This window comes from Watersipora subatra, chromosome 8, assembly GCF_963576615.1.
Source record: "Watersipora subatra chromosome 8, tzWatSuba1.1, whole genome shotgun sequence".
Taxonomy (NCBI): domain Eukaryota; kingdom Metazoa; phylum Bryozoa; class Gymnolaemata; order Cheilostomatida; family Watersiporidae; genus Watersipora; species Watersipora subatra.
In genome coordinates this window covers 58292086-58310801 of record NC_088715.1, presented here as the reverse complement: position 1 = coordinate 58310801, position 18716 = coordinate 58292086, and the positions used below count along the sequence as shown (strand labels likewise).

Here is an 18716-nt window from a genome sequence, read left to right as displayed (position 1 = left end):
ATGATAACATAGAAGAAGTTCTTGATGTCTCATTATTGGTTAGTGTTGTTATATTTTGACAAAACCCTTGTTTGTCGAAGTTTATCTAGGTTGAGCACTATTTTCATCCTAACATAGTTGTCTCTACATTAGAACGCCATCAAGTTATCTTCTTGTGCCATCAGTCTAAGAAGCTGTTTTGTAGGTAGTCACTACTCCAACACGTAGTCTAAATGATGAACCGTCTCATGTAATTTCCACAAGGTCTGAAACATTGCAATTGCGATTTTCAAATTAAAAAACATACAAACTGTGCCCTGGCGATTGTGTAATTCCTGATAATTGTAATGGATAAATAATACACGAATTTTGCAAAGTTATGAAAACTTATTTACGCGAATAATCTGTAACAGCTACAAACCAGAGTGTTACATTTTAATTCAAAATAGGAAGCTAATATAAAAGCTTATGCAAGCACAAGTTTTTTTAATTAGCCATGACACACAGAAAAAACTACATAAAGAGGAAAAAATAATTTTTGTACTGCTATGTCTATTAGACTCTCCATAGCGTCTCTGCTGCACAAAGTATTTAGCAGTGACCTCTATTGTAGTTTTTGTTTGTATCTATGAATATGCAATTCTAAATAAATAATAATTATAAATAATTCTTAACTAATGCATAATTAGTGATAGTAAAATTACTGTTATTAAAAATAAAAATATATTTTTTTAATAAAAATAATAAATATAAATAAATGGTTTTTAAAAAGAGTTTTAAAACATTAGATCGATGCCAACCTCGGATATCTTTCGTTTCCCTTGGTTATTTCATTTTACAAAATTAAATCTTTTCTGTACTCTCGAACTCAGAGATTCCCAGGTAGATTATTTGTAGTGATTTTAAGAGCAGTCTATCTGATGATCCTAATATTTTTGCAATCATAAAGTTGATTTTTCGTTCAGGCTGTATGCTTGGGAGAATGCAAAACACAGAGAATGTTCGACTTGAACATTCGTAAGCAATCTTTTGAGAAATCGGGTAAACGTAAAAACTGACTCTATGCACTCAAAAGCATTGTTTTGGCTTCCATGTATAGCAAAAATGAACTGTATTCTTCTCATAAATGTCGTCACAATAACCAGACTTCTGTGTGGTTAGGTGAAGGTCACATGACTTTGCGGCAATGAAAACAAATTAGCTGGAAAGAGTGGCAGCTTCAGCTACCCTACCCACATATACTCACATGTGGCTGCTGTTGCTAACTGCAACCACCTGTGTCGTTAGTCATGTGTGTCGGTAGTCAGATGTGTCGTTAGTCATGTGTCATTAGCTATGTGCAACATTAGTCATGTGTGTCGTTAATCATGTGTGTTATTAGACATGTGTGTCGTTAGTCATGTGTGTTTTAGTCATGTGTGTCGTTAGTCATGTGTGTCATTAGTCATCTGCGTCGTTAGTCATGTGTGTCATTAGTCATCTGCGTCGTTAGTCATGTGTGTTAATTAGTCATGTGTGTTAATTAGTCATGTGTGTTGGTAGTCATGTGTGTCGTTAGTCACATCGTACATACACAAATTCATCTCCTCTATAAATCTCTCTCACAAACCATCACCGTGTCCACCAAACACCAGCTTCGGATAACCAAACTCCAACACGTGACAACACAATCTGCTCTACACCACCAACACAATTCACCTACACATCCTCCGCTCTCATTCTCGCTAACGCTACTGAGTTACTCTCACAAATACTACTGAATTACTCTCACTAACACTACTGAATTACTCCCACTAACACAACTGAGTTACTTCTACTAATACTAATGATTTACTCCCACTAACACTACTGAGTAACTCCTACTAATACAACTGAATTACTCTTACTAACACTACTGAGTTACTCTCACTAACACTACTGAGTGTTCCTATTAATACCACGGAGTTACTCTCACTAAAACCACGGAGTTACTCTTACTAACACTACTGAATTGCTCCTATTAATTATTAATACTACTGAATTACTTTCACTAACACCACTGAGTTACTCCTACTAATACTAATGAGTTACTCTCACTAACACTACTGATTTACTCCCACTAACACGACTGAGTTACTTCTACTAATACTACTGAGTTAACCTTCTTAGCACTATTGCTTGTACATTTACTATCAAATTTATAGGCATCTAGATACTCACAAATAACTTTGCAGGCTGGAGATCCGCTAGCAAATGCACGCAGTGGAAGAGGACAATTAAGCGGGCCTGCCCCAGCTTTTATTTTTGGAAGACTACGGGCATTGGCTCAAATAAGCCGTAGTGAGCTCTTTGTCATGGATGCTCAACTAAACACAATCTATGATATTTCAAGGTAATGACTTCTTATACTGTTTACTCTCTTTTATGTTCCCTTGGGTATTCTTCTAATTTTTTTGCAAACTTTTTCCAAATACAATTTATCGGTTTTTTCATGTCATCAACCTGTTTGCACACGCGCTCTTCCACGAAAAAGCCGCTATCTCTGTAGAAAACGATCGCCATTCTCTTGAATAATATTTTTTTGTGTCATTTTGATACTAAAATAAAAAAATTGCAAACAAAAGTATTGTTTGCAATAATTAATTGCAGAAGCTTCGTGTTTTAACATTAAAAGTTGTCCATAAAGATGGTGGACAATGATAGAATGACGTCACGAAAAAACGAAGGATGGGAACAGGTCGTCACTGCACAGAAAATCTTTTGGCTTCGAGTCAAGAATCCCAAAAATAAGCAAAGAGAAGTTGGCTATCTGTCTCAAAAACAAATAGATGCAGTATCTTCTTGCTGTTATGGGTTGCTGCAGCAACACTAAAATAGCAAAACAGAAGTGGTAAAAATGTTGTGAATTTATTTTTAACAACACCTCCCTGAGAATGTAATAGCTTCTGTAAATATTCTACAAGCGTAAAAGATATATTAACTGTTCGTAAAAAGATATAATTATAATACAAATATATAATACGCAATACATAATTTAATATATTCTAATTAAAACTAAATAATCACGTAAAAAGTTTGAGTTATTGTTTTACAATTTTTAAATGTGAAGAATTGAAAAACTTATCGAACTTCAAAAGAGTGTTCAATTTATTTGGTGTAGTTGATAACTGATGACTTTTAATTATGTAAAATAATATTTTCTTACTACATAATATAATTCTATATTATAGTATAGCTAAATGAATGCCAGACACTACAAAAGTAATAAAAAATAGCTTATAAACAGTGGCAGGTAGTGTTGACTAACTAGCCAATGACAAAATTATCAACTTGGTTAGTTTGAGTAACTTAAGCTAGTAAATTGTCTAATTCTTCACTATAGTGAAAGCTATGAAGCCAGCTTGTAACATTACATGTCATCCTATCTCATGCGGTCATGATCTCTCATGCGGTCAAGATCTCTCATGCAATCATGATCTTCAAGGGTGCTAGTAGTAACCAATAGAATTTTTACACTTTGAACGTTCGAATTTTAATCGGTGTAATAAGTATGTGCGCAATCATCCATCAGCATCGTCAATTGAATGCAGTCTAATGCAGGGGTCAGGACCTTTTGGACTGAGAGAGCCACAAAACCCACATGTTTTAAACTTTAATTCATATTTAAAAGAGCCTTATATATATTTTGTATCTTGAAAACATAAAATGGAAAAGGAAGACCAACAAGTTTAGTATGTTTGAGCAATTTTAGAGTATAAAAAACTGGATTTATTTTGAACAACGATGTTATAACAAAAATATTATGAAAAGTACTTTTTACTATTAAGGCACTTCTGATGCTGCATGCTTTTGCTGATAGCTTTGTACTCTGGTTGGTATGTGGTGAGGTTCAGCTTGATGAAAACATTTAAGCTTCCATCTGTTAAACGTGACCCCAGGTTCATCTTAATGTTTTTCCTTTGAGAGAATGACTGCTCGCATGCATATGTAGAGCCAAACATGGTTAAAACGACAGGACTCACATTCTGCAGTGTTTTGAATGTGACAGGTAGCGCTGTTCATGTTTTAGCAATCAGCTGGTCTGCGTGGAAGTTTTTATGTCTGTCCATTTGTGTTAACTTGCCAGCTCTGCTCGCTCTCGTGCAAGTCTTTCCAAATCTTCATTCAGTGACTTGAACTTATTCACCCACATGTCTGACGCTTTGAGTTCTGCAACTTATATTTCAAAATCTCTAACAGAGACAGCTGGTATAAGACTCGGGTTTACCTTTTCCACTGCACGCTCTGTGGATGAGTAATGAACTTGAAGAGATTAGTTTTGCTCACGATTAGTGTAGCTTACGAGCTGCTGAAGGTCAAGATGTTGAGTCGAGGCACTTGCCAAGTGCGCATCTTTAAATTATTTTAGTTTGTCAAAGGGCAGTAAACAGTCAGTCTCAATATTCGCAAATAACATTTTCAGCTCATTTTCAAATGAGAAAATGGCTTGTTGAAGAGATAAGACCGTGTTTCTAATGCCTTGCATTTTCACATTGAGTTGGTTGAGGTGTCCCATCATGTCTACTAGATAATAAAACTTAAAGGTTGACTTGCAACAAAGTTCACATTACAGTTATTTGGTATCAAAAGATTCACCATGTCTTACTCTGTTGTGTTGTAAGTGCAAAATATGTGGAAATGGGATTACAAGCTCTTAAAAGCTCAAAAACGAAAAGCCGCCGTAGATTGGAATTTCTTTATTTCCATGATGTAACCACGAAATTTGGTTATCGCCTTGTCACGTATGTTCCCACGTGAAATGAAAGGCCAATACAAAGCTCAATATAAAACTTATCGTAGTACTAGTTTATGACAAACACTTCGGGTTTCACCGAAGACCCCGTATCAAATATAGATGCTCGCTATGTTTTAGTTTTGTTTTGGCCTGGTCTAATCGGCAAGTCGTAATCTGATCATGTGACCCAATATTTCGCAAATAATTTCTGCAGCACTTTTTGATTATCACAAGTGACCAACAGGCTCATCATGATTATCAGACAATGATATGTATTCCTTCAAGCTAAGGCTAAACAATTAAACGAATTTTTACGCTAAGTTATAAGATATCACTGCTAAAAGTGACAGCATTACGATGACGATAAAACAGACACGTAAGAACAATAGACATAGTTTTATTGAATGCGTGAAGGATGTTTGTGAAAATATCTCGACAAATAAGGTTACAAGAAGGTGTAAAAAGAAACCATTTCTCACAACTACATCACATTTAAGCCGTTTTGGAAAGAGAATCCAAACTACGGCGGTCTCATGTGGCTGCGATTTTATGTTCGTTTTTGAGCTTTTAAGAGCTTGTAATCACCTTTCCACATATTTTGCACCTACAACACAACAGAGTAAGACATGGGAAATCTTTTCATATCAAATAACGGTAATGGGAATTTTGTTGCAAGTCAACCTTGAGGAGCCACGTGGTGTCTGCTAGCTAGCTCGAGATACTCACCCGTCTTTCATTTTAAGAAAAGTCCGGATGTCACTTAGGCAAGGCGCAAACGGCTAAGCACTTCACTTCTTGATAGCCAACAAACATTACTGTGCATAACCAAGCCGGGATGACTAACCTCAACTTTATCTAATAGCGTTTTAAATTGACGATCATATAAAGCAGGCAACAATAAAGTTGACGACTTGAATGACAAAGGACATCACTTCATTGAGCTGATTATCGCAGATCTGTGCACCAAGTGTCTCCTCGTGCAGAAAATGGTGAAAGCTGAGGATGGGTCTGTTTGTTTACTCATGAAGAAGTGCTATTAATCTTCTGTTTTTTCCCCACCATGCAAGGAGCACCATCGTTACATACAGATACAAGTTTTTCCATTGGTAGGTTTTTCTTTTTCGCAAACGATATGAAAGACTTTAATAAATCTTCTCCTCCCGTTGCTTTTTTTAGAAGCAGGACTACAAGATTTTCCTCGCGCAGTTTGTCACCTGCAATGTACCGCGCGATGCTGCTGAATTGAGATCAACGACTGACATCAGATGATTCGTCAAAAGCGAGGGAAAAATATTGTGCTGCATTTATGTCGTTCATTAGTCGTTTCTCTACCTCATATCCCATCATAATTGCACGGCCATGTACAGTTCTTGCTGACACAGACATGTCTTTAATTCCCTTTATTATCATGTCTTTATCTTTAACGCTGTCAAAATGTTCATTAACCACATTTAGCCTGACTGATTTGGTATACTCGCCATTAGTAAATGGCTTCCCGCTCTTCACAATCGCTAAAGATGCAGTAAAGCTAGCGGAATTAAAGTCACCTCATCGGGCCCATGCGTGGAGTTGCTGCTGGCTAGCTTGTAATCTAGACAGAAGTTCTTGGCAGGCCTTCATTCTACTGTCACCCTTTAGATATTTTGCTTCAAGTTTGGGATGGTGTGAGTCAGAGTTTCATCTGTATTCGACCGTTTTGTCAACGCAATATTATCATTGCATATTAGACACATTGCAGAACATGTTCTCTCCACAAAGATTATTTTGTTTGTTGTTACTGTAATTTCATCTTTATTTGTATTATTATGTTAATGAAATTAACAGCAAAATTATGGATTATTTTTACTGATTTATAAAAGATCCATATGCAATCATCAAAAAGAGCCATATATGGCTCAAAAGCCATAGGTTCCCGACCCCTGGTTTAATGGATGGTACCCTTGTCTGAGGAAATATAGGTTCTCAACCCCTGGTTTAATGAATGGTACCTCTGTGTGAACTATAGGTTCTGAGTTCAAATGCAGTAAATGTATTAAATTTATGTACAGTATGTAAATGTATGTAGTGAAGTAATGTATTGAAATTTGATCGCTTTATATGGACATACCGATGACCAACAACGAACACTGTGATTTATATATATAGAAAATGAAATATGCAGAACAGCAAGGTTATTATAAGATTTCATTTCAGAGATACAAATATGGTCACCGCTGTATTCGGCCATCCTGACAAAGCAAGGAAACGATCTATTGATGGTGCCGGAAATGAAACAAGGTTTTCAGCCTTATCCAGCATGGTGCATCTTCATCAGAGAGATGCACATATTTTGATCGGTAAGTTTCCTAGCTATGCGTATGCCGATTGGTAAGTCCCCAAGTTAAACATACACTGATTGATAGGTCCTTAAGCTGTAAATATACTGATTGGTCAGTTCTCATCATGTATATCTATTTATGGTAAGTTCTCAAGATGTACGTATACTGATTGGTAAGTTATCATGATGTACATATGTAAAGGTTTTGTGTGCTGCTCTTTACTACTTCAAAGTACAAGACTCAGTGCAAGAGTTCATACATATGTTTTATCTGCCTACTACACAGTGGTTATAAGAATAGCATGCAACAAGTCGTATAACAGGCGCAGATCAGCTCTGCCTTCTCATCAGAGCGCGTGCTCTTATATAGCAAGAGACTCGCCTCTCATTCCACTTGGCTGGACTCAGCTTAGCCTAGCTCGGCTTGGCTCGGCTCCACTCAGCTTGGCTCTGACTGGCTTAGCTCTCTTCATCTCATTATTCCGCTTGACTGAGCACAGGCTGGCTCGGCTTAGCTCAGCCCTAGACACAGCTCTCGGTGAATCACATTCCACAACACACTCCCCTCCATTGGTGACCAAGGTCTCCAATCTAGACTTTGGGAGAAAGCTTATGGCAGTCACCTGGCAGACCTGGAAATCTTCGGCAATTGGAAAATGCTATAGACTGGTGAAATGTGCACATTTTTTTTCATGAAATGCGCATGACTTAATGGTTCTATTCTCTGTCACTCAGCGTTTCGTTTGCCGGCCTTAATTTTGATAAAAATAAGCTTGTCAAGTTTTAATAACGATTTTAGGCCGAAGTAATCAGTCTATTTATGTATAATCCGATCAGATGGGTAAGGTTTAGGAAATTTTCTACAAATAATAAAGACTTGGTAACATATTTAAACAGGTTTATATGTGTTTTGTATCGTTATTATACTTAAACGACTCCATTGAAAATGGTTAAATTTGTTGATGAGAGTTCGGTACAAAGGTTTGCGACGGCCGTTGATGAATAGTTTTCGTGAGTTGTGTGCACATAGGTATCTATCATAAATCCTCCAAACAATTGCTTCGCTCGTGTTTGGTCGTGAAAATATTGATACTTTCTGATAAAATTTTTCTAAGTTCATTTTTAAAGTTTTCGCTCAATCTCAGTTTTTTGAGTGCATAAAAATATCATATCAACCAAAACTTATAAGGTACTTTTATTCTGTATAAGCCTTTTGTTCAAGCAGGCGTGTTCAAGGTCAAGACTATGCTTGGCTGTTCAACTAACTCTAACGCTTAGTCTTACAGTTGTAGACAAAACCTCGCTTCGAAAACTAAGGTACACAGGCTCGTCAAGGATGTCAGACACTCTCTCATGCGCTACTTTGCCAAATAATCAACGTTGGGTGGCACTGGCTCGAGGAACCGGAGATTCTGTTTATGGTGTCCAAGGTAAAGTGGACTCTGCCACGTCAGCGATTTTCAAGGTAATCTACCATATCTCCTGTAAGCTATATACAATGATTCAAACTAATTTCTTTGTCTTTGCTGACTAAAATCATTCTTCAACAAACGCATTTTATTCATCTAGTCCGCTGTCGGCTTCCTAGAGTCAAGGTTGGTTCACGCTATATCATTGTATGTCGGCGTTGACTTCTCGGCCGTTATTTGTCGAGACAAAGCGAATACGTCGAGAACGATTGCACTCGTTAAACTGTCCCGATAGTTTGCTGAGCATCTACGGCAACCTGTGTAATGTACACTATTTCAGCGATAGTGATTGGCTGTCACGGAATATTTTCTTCAAGTTCATTTGCTTTAGAACGAGTATTTCATCGTAACGCGTAATGAGAGTGTTGTGCCGCCAACCATTCGCTGATGTGGACGCAGATGAGTTTGTGATAGTCTGAACAATGTCGTCGTCAATACAAGAAGTATTGCTTGATTAGCACCAACATATGAAAATACAACGAGAACCAGCCTTCAAGAGAAGGGAGCGAGCTGAGAGTTTTTTGTCACTTCAAAACAAATACTTGAGCTGATTTGAGTTCTTTTTAATCAAAATTAGGCTGCATCATGTATAATCAAGGGTTTGAGGAACAGGTTGAATCATTGTATATAACTTCGTTTTGTCCATGTACTTGTATAACTGACTGATAGAACTACTAGCTCATAGTAGTCAATTACTAACTGTATAGATATAAGACCTGCTATTGGTATCATCTCAGCCAATACAACCTGTTCTATGACATCCCACTGCCATGTGGGCTAGATCTTTTTAAAAATTAATGGCTAGAGAACCACCCCTGGCTGAAACTAGCAAAATTAGTGAGTACATAACTTTAGGGAAAGGTGAGTGAAGTGGTAGCAATCAACAGTCATGTAATAAAATTTAGCTAAATCCCAGCTTTTATAAGCAATGCTTGCACTGCTGGCAGTCTCTGAACCTGTGACTGCAGATGTACGGTCTGAGCCTTTTCTCTGAATCACTGTTGTGTCCATGTAGAGAAGTTCTTGATCAGGAATAGGACCATCTGAGAAAGATTAAACAGTCATGGAGGCATCTTTTTGTACTAACTTAGCAGCCACTGTCAAGTTCAAAAGAGAGCTGCCACTATGAGTCCATGAGGGAACAAACTCCCAGAGTTGGATGGTAACTGGGTATGAACATTGAGCTATGGTGCTAATGATGTTGTGCCGGAAATCTAGAGTAAAGAAAAGTAGAGTATAGACGAGAATAGAATAGGAATGACCTTGTAGTTTTATGGTAGCTAGCACCTGCCAAAACCAAGTAAACCCTGGTCAGCAAAGTCTTCCAGTTCACCTACAGTGCGTTAGAGGAGGTGCTACGATGTTCCTACTTCAAACTCACCACAAAAAGCACACATTAATATCTCATGATGACTAGAATGAATACAGACAAATGATTTCGATTCCAGATCTACTGAACTCAGGAAAACCACTATCAATGACACCAAGCTTTCCCGTTGACATGTATCTATTGGGACCCTCAAGGAAACTTGATTCGCCAGATCCTGCACTGTAAGAGAAGCTGTAGACACCTTCTGTTAAGTTAGACAGGCTCTTGATAAATCATATACATCTATGGAACTGGTTTTGCTGTGGTTAATCATCTCGTATTTAGCATTCAACTGCCATATGTTATTTCAGTCATACAGATTAATGCAAAGCAAGGCAGCATCAGAATGATCGAGGCAAATGCACTGACCCTTGCAGATAAAAAACCACCCGCAGATAAAAAATGATTTCACTGTCAGGTTGTAGATACAATACAACAAGCCACGAACCCAATAAAAATAATTCTTTTTAGAGACATGAATCCTAGACTTGGTGCTTACGATGCCAACTGGCCAAAATATCTCGGTGGTTTTGGAGTAGGAAAGATAAATGACATCAACAAGCGCTTTCTGGAGCTGTGCTCTAGGAACATTCTTTGTCTCGCAAACATATTTTCTTTTGGAAAGCTGTATAGAATGATGTTCTGGTGTCACTTCCCGCTATAGGACTTGGCAGCAGCAAAACTTTGTGATGATAGGCCAACAACACAAGCATAAAGTTTTGAATACTCATACCTACTATAGTTCAGACTAGGAATCAGATCTCAACCTTATTATATTGTTGATAAGACTTCAACCATGGTCATCATCCATCCTCAATATCAACATGCAAAGAAAATAGATAAATGTAAAGCTATGATGCAACAAGCAGTACTGTAGAGCTCTCTCGAAACAAAACTTCTCAATGTCAAGACAACCAATAACCCAGGACACCTATTTAAATGACCTAAAAAGTGTCATTCACCAGGCAGCCCTCGATACAGTCTGAGGCAGCGTCAGTATCAACTGGTACAGCAATTATGTCACACTCTAGAGCCTGTACATAAACAAAAGCATGAACCATGCCTTATATTCTTAGACAAACTAAAGGAGCACTCTCAGACTACTGATCAGCAAAACCTGATGCCCAACTTGCTGTAAGAAAGTATGTCTATGAGTTCTCTCTCCCTCTCTTTCTCTCTCTATCTTTGCATTAAAACAACACGAGACTCTGGACAAAACAAAGAATTGTTGTAGCCATTGAAACTGCAAAAGTTCCAACTGTCTAATTTGAGTTTTCTCAAAAAAACAAGATGGGACTCTAGTTGAGGACCAAACATAAAATCTTTACTGACGGATTGAGCACTACAGCGAGCTCTACATTGTCGAAGGCATTGTTAATTGCCCTTTTATTGATGACTTGAAACATCATTTACTATAGCCTTAATGAACCCCCACTCAGATGAAATCATCAAGACCATCAATAGTCTTCACTCTGGTAAAGCAGGAGTGATGATGAAGTTCCAGCAGAGTTGTTAAGACATTTGTGGAATCCCTAGCTGAGTATCTCGCTTCTTATCAGTAAATCATAGACTTCTAAACCTGATCCTCAACACTTCGGAACACAAAAATGACAACTCTATACAAGAATAAAGGTGAAAATAAGACTGCAACAACTACTGTGGTATTTCTCTGACCTTCTCTAATAAGTGTCAGTAAGAGCGTTCATGCAGTAAATTTTCTCATTTGCTTTCACCAATTAGCAGAGACTATTTATTTTGAGTTTCAATACTGCTTCAGAGTCCAATCCTCAACTACTGATATGATCTTTGCAGTTTGTTACCTACAAAAAACTCTCGGGACTAAAGGCTCACAAATATCCTGTTTTTTTCATGCCTTACAAGGGCCTTGACCTGGTGGGCATAGCATCTCCACATTCAGTCTTAGCTAACGCAGACTGTCTATCAACTCAGCTCACTTTTATCCAATCGTTTCACGATGATATGCAAGCCAGAGTCCAGCTCAATAGTGACTTGTTTGACAGTTTTTCTATCCTGAGAGGTCAGAAACAAGGCAATCATTTTCTACTCATCTTATGTCTCCTATGTACTACACTCCACTTTGTCATCAAACACAGGCGTTTGTCTGCTGACCTATGATGCTAGTAACTTCTTCAACTTAAAAAGAAGCAAAAAAACATTAACTACTTTAGGTTGCCTGACTAATCAAGTCTAAAAAGATCAGATTATCAGTTTTCGTACTGCAGTTCATATTTATGAAACCTGTCCTGTTCTCTGATTATCCTCATTTATGGTGTGAGACTGTGGCAACATCTCAGCAACAACAGTCGAATCTAACTACTTTTCACCTTCAACACCCGTTTCATTCTCGGTAAGGCCCGGGAAGACCTGATGACAAATGAGGAGAGGTTCAGGATTACTGGCTCTGGACGACATTGTCAGTAAGTTGAAGTTCTTCAAACTGTGCTTGGTTGGATATGTCAATAGAATGCTTCAATACAGATTGTTTTCTCTCCTGTTCCATGGAGTATGGAAAGAAAGCACATGAGAAACAGGAAGGCTCACAGATTAATCCTTTTGGATGCAATAAATCTGTTAACTTACCTCCAACTAACTACCTTAAAAGGCGTCAGGGTGGCCTAGTGGGTGACGTCTTTGACTATCAACCATGGGGTTGGTGTTTCGAGCCCTGCTTAATGTTGATCTGACAAAAAGCTCTCAGCAAGATTTCAACCCTAAATTGCTGGGTCGTTTGAATCTAGACCAAAACTTGGAGGCCCTGTGTACCACACTGACAGCATAATCACATTAAAGATCTATCTCTGTCGTTTGCACATTTGGCAAATTAAATGGCTACCCGGCTCTGTCAGATTAGATGTGGTGCAAAATGAATTCCTTTGGATTAATCTGACAGTTCCACAAGAAGCCCTTGGTAAGTGTTAGGACCACCCAAGGTAGCTTATAAAAACTAGTCCTGGTGGTGTGTTTTTCTAAAGAACATGAGCACACTACCAAGCAATGCCACCACATTACTTACTTTACCTCCAACTTTTCAAAGATCTCTTAATAAATATGCATTGAAAAACTGAGAAAAATTAATATATCTATATACAGTATCTTCTGTATATATATTTTTCATCAGTTTTTGGTATTTTAGCTATAGCTACTAAAATTCCATGTTCCGGGGGATTTAAACTCACATCAAATATCGAACGCATGTCGACAAGATCCTTATCCGGACATTCTACCGCTGAGCTAGAACGGCATATCGATCAGAGACGTTTTCATATACTGTATACTCCATGCTACCCTGCCTTGACAAACTGTTGTTTTTGCGGAGTTGTCCCCCGTCAAACAAGGTGAGCAAAACAACAGCTTGTCACAATACGCAATGCATCTGATGCATCAGCTGCACTGAAAGGTAGTTGTTCTCTTCCGCCTATGCAGCTTGGCTGCGATGTTATGTCGGTCGCTCCATAGGTAACCATAACGGATTTAACCCAAAAACTAATTTGGAAAGAAAAAGATAAAAACCATTCTCAAGCCACACTCACTCGCTCCTAAAACTGACGCCAAGTATCTACCACTCTTTCTCCCTGCCCAGTTCATGTAAAGTCGTTTAGCGAGTGCATTGTATCTATTTTGTTTCTTCGTGTGAAAACTTTAGCGTGAATAAATGTTATATATTGTTGTTATATTGTCTGAATTTTCCAATCAGCACTTTAGGTACAAACTTTTTAAGTAGTGAAGTAACGCTGCCGGAGTAGTTTAACATGTATGTGTAAATTTAGTTTATTGTCACAAGTTCATATTAGCAGCAGCTGAGCTTCTGTTCACAGATCCATGTGCAGCTAGAAGAGTTTGATGGCTGTTTGCTTGAGCAACTAGTCGGGAGTACCCATGTGCACCCACTAGCAAACCTTTATGCAACCAATTTGGCAATAAATGACACGGTGATAGTCCTGGGTGACAGTTTTAAGCACCAACTTCGGCTTGTCAATACTGAGGAGAAGCATCAGCTTGACTACTATGTTAGTAGTAGTGAGGTGCCAGGAGAATATAAGGGTAAAGTTAAAGAATATTATTGAATGGCAGTAAAGCATGATCTACTCAATTGTTGAGTTCAAACCTAGTTTTTTTACACTTTAATATATTTCTAAATTATTTTTGATCACAATCGTTCATTATACACGGATTACCTGAGTGTAATTTGTGCTGAATGTAAACAGGCCATGGAGACATGTTCATTTTATGGGGTAAATCTTTTAGAAATGATCGAAAGTGGTTGTTTTTGGTAAATTCAGTCAATAGCTTCTTCCATTTAGTGACGATGCAAATTCAAAACTTGTTACAATATACACAAATAGTTAGAAGAAAAAGCACTAAAAAATAATTTTTTATAAAATTATTTCGAGCATGTTAGTAAATTCGTCAGTTGCTATGGCATATTTTAGGCCCATGGAGCGTGCACATAATTCAAAAAAACCTCATAATCGGCGACAAGGCGAATGTGAAGAAGCCAGGCATAAAAAAGGTCACGCTGAAGAGCATGCCCGCTTTGACCATTTTAGGGTTAAACCTTGATGCGTTCATCGGGATAGCTGTCACGGTGGGGTTGTTCGTCATCTTCAACTTATACATCCTGATAAGAGTACAAATGGCAAAGGCAGCAAAGTGAGTCAAATCTAGTTTCTTATGACTTTTACTAGTACAGTGGCACCTCTACTTACGACGTTAATTCACTCCGGAAGCCGTTTTATAAATGAAAATTTTAGAAATAGAAACCTTTTTTTACTATGTAAATGTCTTAATCCATTTAGCCCTTCACAAAACTCGATAAAACATTTGTATCAATTGTAAATACACATTCTGGTTGAAACCCATAATAAATACTTGTTAGAATTATATTACTATGTAATAAATAAAAAATACACATTGAAAAAAGAAAGACCAGAAAAAAAAACAACTACGAACGGTGTGTTTATTTACCATTGAGGTTGGTCGTCTAGAAGAGGCTAAGGGACGAGTAGGGAGTTAAAGGAGGGTGGTCAAAAAAGCTGAGTTTTCAAATATTATCTTAGTTTTGTTTTACTCAGAATGAATGTTATTAACAATGCAAATAAAAAGATTCATTCACATTGGAGCATAGTGACAACTGTGTTATCATTCAGAAAACACAGATCTTGACTCACTAGAAACAAAAATTGTTCTACTCAGCATGCGATAATTCCAAATTATACAACAATCGAAAACAAAACACTTGTCATTTATTGATTTTTGGTAGCAAATGAAACTGTGTGAGATGTGTTGTAACACTCATTGTAAGCAAACGGTCAAGATACAAACAACCTTTCGTATCAAAAAACAGCTTTTTCCAAAGCAAAATTTTTAGCAAAGGATGTTTCGGAACTTAAAAACTTTGTAGGTAATCTTTCGTAAGAAGAGATTCCCCTGTACAGGCATTGATTTTAGAATACTGATGCGAAAATGCTTAAACACTCTACACTTGAAGGAGGTGTCGATGATGTCCAGCCAGGAGTGAATATCAATTTTGTTTTTTACATGCATATTTTTATATTTGTGTTATCTTTTATTCTCGGTTTGTAATCCAAAATATTTGACCTTGAGTTCAAGCTCTACAGTCTACAGCTTATACATGTCATTGAGAGCACAACTCCAATGTATACTATGTGATACTCAATTTATGATCGGTTGGTAAGAACCAATCTAGGTGGCAACCCGGATAGTATGTATATTGACATCACATATATTTTTTAAACCAACAGGAAAGAAATTATTTATAAATTTCTTCAGTACTCTTGGCACAGAGCGACAGGCAAGTATATTTCCCTTGTCTTATTTTTATGAAGATGGATTTAAACTTTTCTGTTAGTGGCATTCTGTATTCTTGTTCTGCCCAACATGAGCATTACTTTTTGAAACAGATGTTAATGTAGACTAGAATAACTAAATCAGTTTTTAACTACAAAAAACTGAGATGATAATCTGTTCTGCTTGCTAGAAACAGAATAAATCATTGAGTTTCTGCCTAAACATGTATTTAATTGATCTAAGTTTACAAACTGTCTGAGGGAAATTGAAAAGTTCCCTTTTGTATGCTAACAGATTATTTCGGGCAGTTACCCTCATGATATGTTACCATTAAAGAAATGTTAGAGATGCCTCCTTTCATAGGGTATAACTAGGATGAATGGTAGAGTGAAACTTGAAGAGTTGAAAGTCAAACATGGCGTGATTCTAGCAAACTACATTGGGAACTAGTAACAGAATACCATATATTGTCTCATAGTAATTATAATATGACACTCAGCATGAAAACGATTATTACCTGTTCAAACGATGAATGCAATTTTAAATGTCTTGTGGTCAGGTGCAAACGTTACGACTGACTTAACCATTGGCAGCACTTGATGGCAAAATGACGTGGTTCAATGATGGCAAACTGACTAAATGCAAAAAACCTCCCGAACTGTTATTCTAAACTCAAAAGGTTATATCGATAGAATATACATTGGCCAAACCAGAATAAAACAAAATACTCAACATACCGAACCTATAAAAGGTCACTCTCCAAAGAGATCTAACACATATTCAAAGAGACATTAGGCATGCGAACCACCCTGAACAAACACCAACATATGAGGCCAGGCTCAGCGCAATACAATGCATGTAGCAAGCTAGCCTGTCTTGACAAGCTGTTGTTTTTGCGTAGTTGTCCCCCCGTCGAGCGGCGAGCAACAACACTTGTCACAAGACGTACTGCACCTGATGCATCAGCTGCACTTATAAGGAGTTATTCTCTTCCGTCTATGCGGCTTGGTTGCGATGTTATGTCGGTCGCTCCATTGGTAATCATTACGAATTTTGCGCAAAGATTTATGTAGAAAAAATAAGATTATAACGTTTAACCAGCGACCAGTCTCTGCGGTAAACTTTAGTAGAACTTGAGAACTTACGTAAGAACAGCGACTAAACATGTCGTTATTTGTGCGCTCAGTCAGTTTTATTTCTATTTTTGTATCAGTCAGTTTTATTTGTTCTAATGGATTTTATTTTAGGTTTATTTCATTCTTAAGTTTTACTAAAGTTTATCACAAAAACTGGTTTTTAGTTAAACGTTGTAATCTTGTTTTTTTATACATAAATTTTTGCGTGAAATCCGTTATGATTACCAATGGAGCGACCGACATAACATCGCGGGCAAGCCGCGTAGACGGAAGAGAACAACTCCCTATAAGTGCAGCTGATGCATCAGGTGCAGTACGTCTTGTGACAAGCTGTTGTTGCTCGCCGCTCGACGGGGGGGGGGACAACTACGCAAAAACAATAGCTTGTCAAGACAGGCTAGTAGCAAGCCCACCAGGACCTACATTCAGTGGAAGTCAGTTTTTTTAGTGATAACCCTTACCGATTGAAAGTTGAGCTAACACTTCTCTTTTTTGTAGAAGAAATAAAACTGCACCACAAGCAAGTGAGCCTAACATATTAGAGATGCCAGAGCCTCGGCCATCATCAAATTACAGGCATCCGGGAGTTGCTGAGGGTAGCTTTATTTACCCTAAAACAAAGGGATCTAACTTCGGAATTGCTTTAAGAAACCAAAGCGAGATGATGTCGATGTTTAAAGTGGATCCTATGGACAACAGATTTTTAGTTTCTGACAATCGAATTTCTATGATCCCAGAAGGAATTACCACAGCACCAAAAAATGAGGAGGTATATCACGAATATATGGAGATCGAGTGACTAAATCAAAGAGAATAGGTTATAGACGATAGGAGGAATATAGGTTCCTATATTCCTCCTATGATTTATATCTTGGACTTTCAGCGAATATTTTATCAGATATTTAGCTATGTATCATAAAACTATCCCGGCTTACTAGAAAATAAAAAAATACATATATGTACTGATCATCCGTTTTGTTAACTTTTAAGTTTTCCACTCTATTCTTCCCATCCTTCCAATCTTAAACTCTGCAAAATTAATATTTAACCAGATATTTAACTATGTGAAGAACTATCCAAGTTAACTTTTAGGTTTAATAAAAAACAAATTTGGCCCCTTTATCCTTCTAGAAGCATAAAATATTGAGTTACAAATCATTTCTTGCTAGTGCATAATAAATGTAAATTACATCAAGCATTTTTGATAAACTAACAAGAGAATTCACATTTGAACTAACACAGGCCTTGTTACTTTCACTCATTCATTCATTGTGTCTACAATTTAACATACACCTAGTATCTGCACTCATAAAACATTTTGTATATGAAAGAATAACTATTTATACTTGTTGTATGTACCACTGAAATACTTAACTTGTTTCAGTCCTCATAAGGAATGTGGTGTCTTCTAAATGTGTAATAAAATTGCTAGCTTTTTAAAAGTAAAACATCAGTAATTGGTGATACTACAGCAAACTAATGTTATATCAACAGTAAGATGACAAAAGTTCCTCTGTTGTTGTTAAAATGAAGCTGAGAACAAAACAAAAATTCAACATTTTTAATGATATTTGTTTGAAACGCCTTCTAGTTGTTGATTATAGAGAGCAGGTTGGCAATTACTGTTGATTGCGGAAGTATTTGTGAAGTTTTCCTACAACAATCTGACGCAGTGATGCCATCACGGAAACAGCCGTGTGGCTACCATTTTGCGGTGAGTCAGTGTGGCCGTTTGAAAGAAAAACACTCTGAGATGCGCCAACTTTGCATCCTGGAAACAACATTAGCGACCTTTAGGTCTTGCTCTTCTGTTGCTTCATATGCAGACAATATTCCTCGACGACATAAGGCATCGCACAACCAT

General features: G+C 37.3%; 1 protein-coding gene across 3 annotated transcripts; it reads left to right on the top strand.

Annotated features, from left to right (window-relative positions):
* The first annotated feature begins 5686 nt into the window (after positions 1-5686).
* Positions 5687-18190, top strand: LOC137401980 (uncharacterized). Of its 3 annotated transcripts, none has more exons than XM_068088450.1 (5): positions 5687-5838; positions 6926-7068; positions 8342-8514; positions 13724-13949; positions 17351-18190. In XM_068088450.1, exons 2-5 carry the CDS (start codon positions 6936-6938, stop codon positions 17392-17394), a joined length of 576 nt encoding a protein of 191 aa, XP_067944551.1. In that variant the 5' UTR covers positions 5687-5838; positions 6926-6935; the 3' UTR covers positions 17395-18190. The 3 variants fall into 3 exon arrangements, 2 of the variants coding, with proteins under 2 accessions (XP_067944551.1, XP_067944550.1); XM_068088449.1 differs by having other exon boundaries at positions 8336-8514; XR_010979413.1 differs by lacking the exon at positions 13724-13949 and having other exon boundaries at positions 8336-8514.
* The last annotated feature ends 526 nt before the right edge of the window (positions 18191-18716 follow it).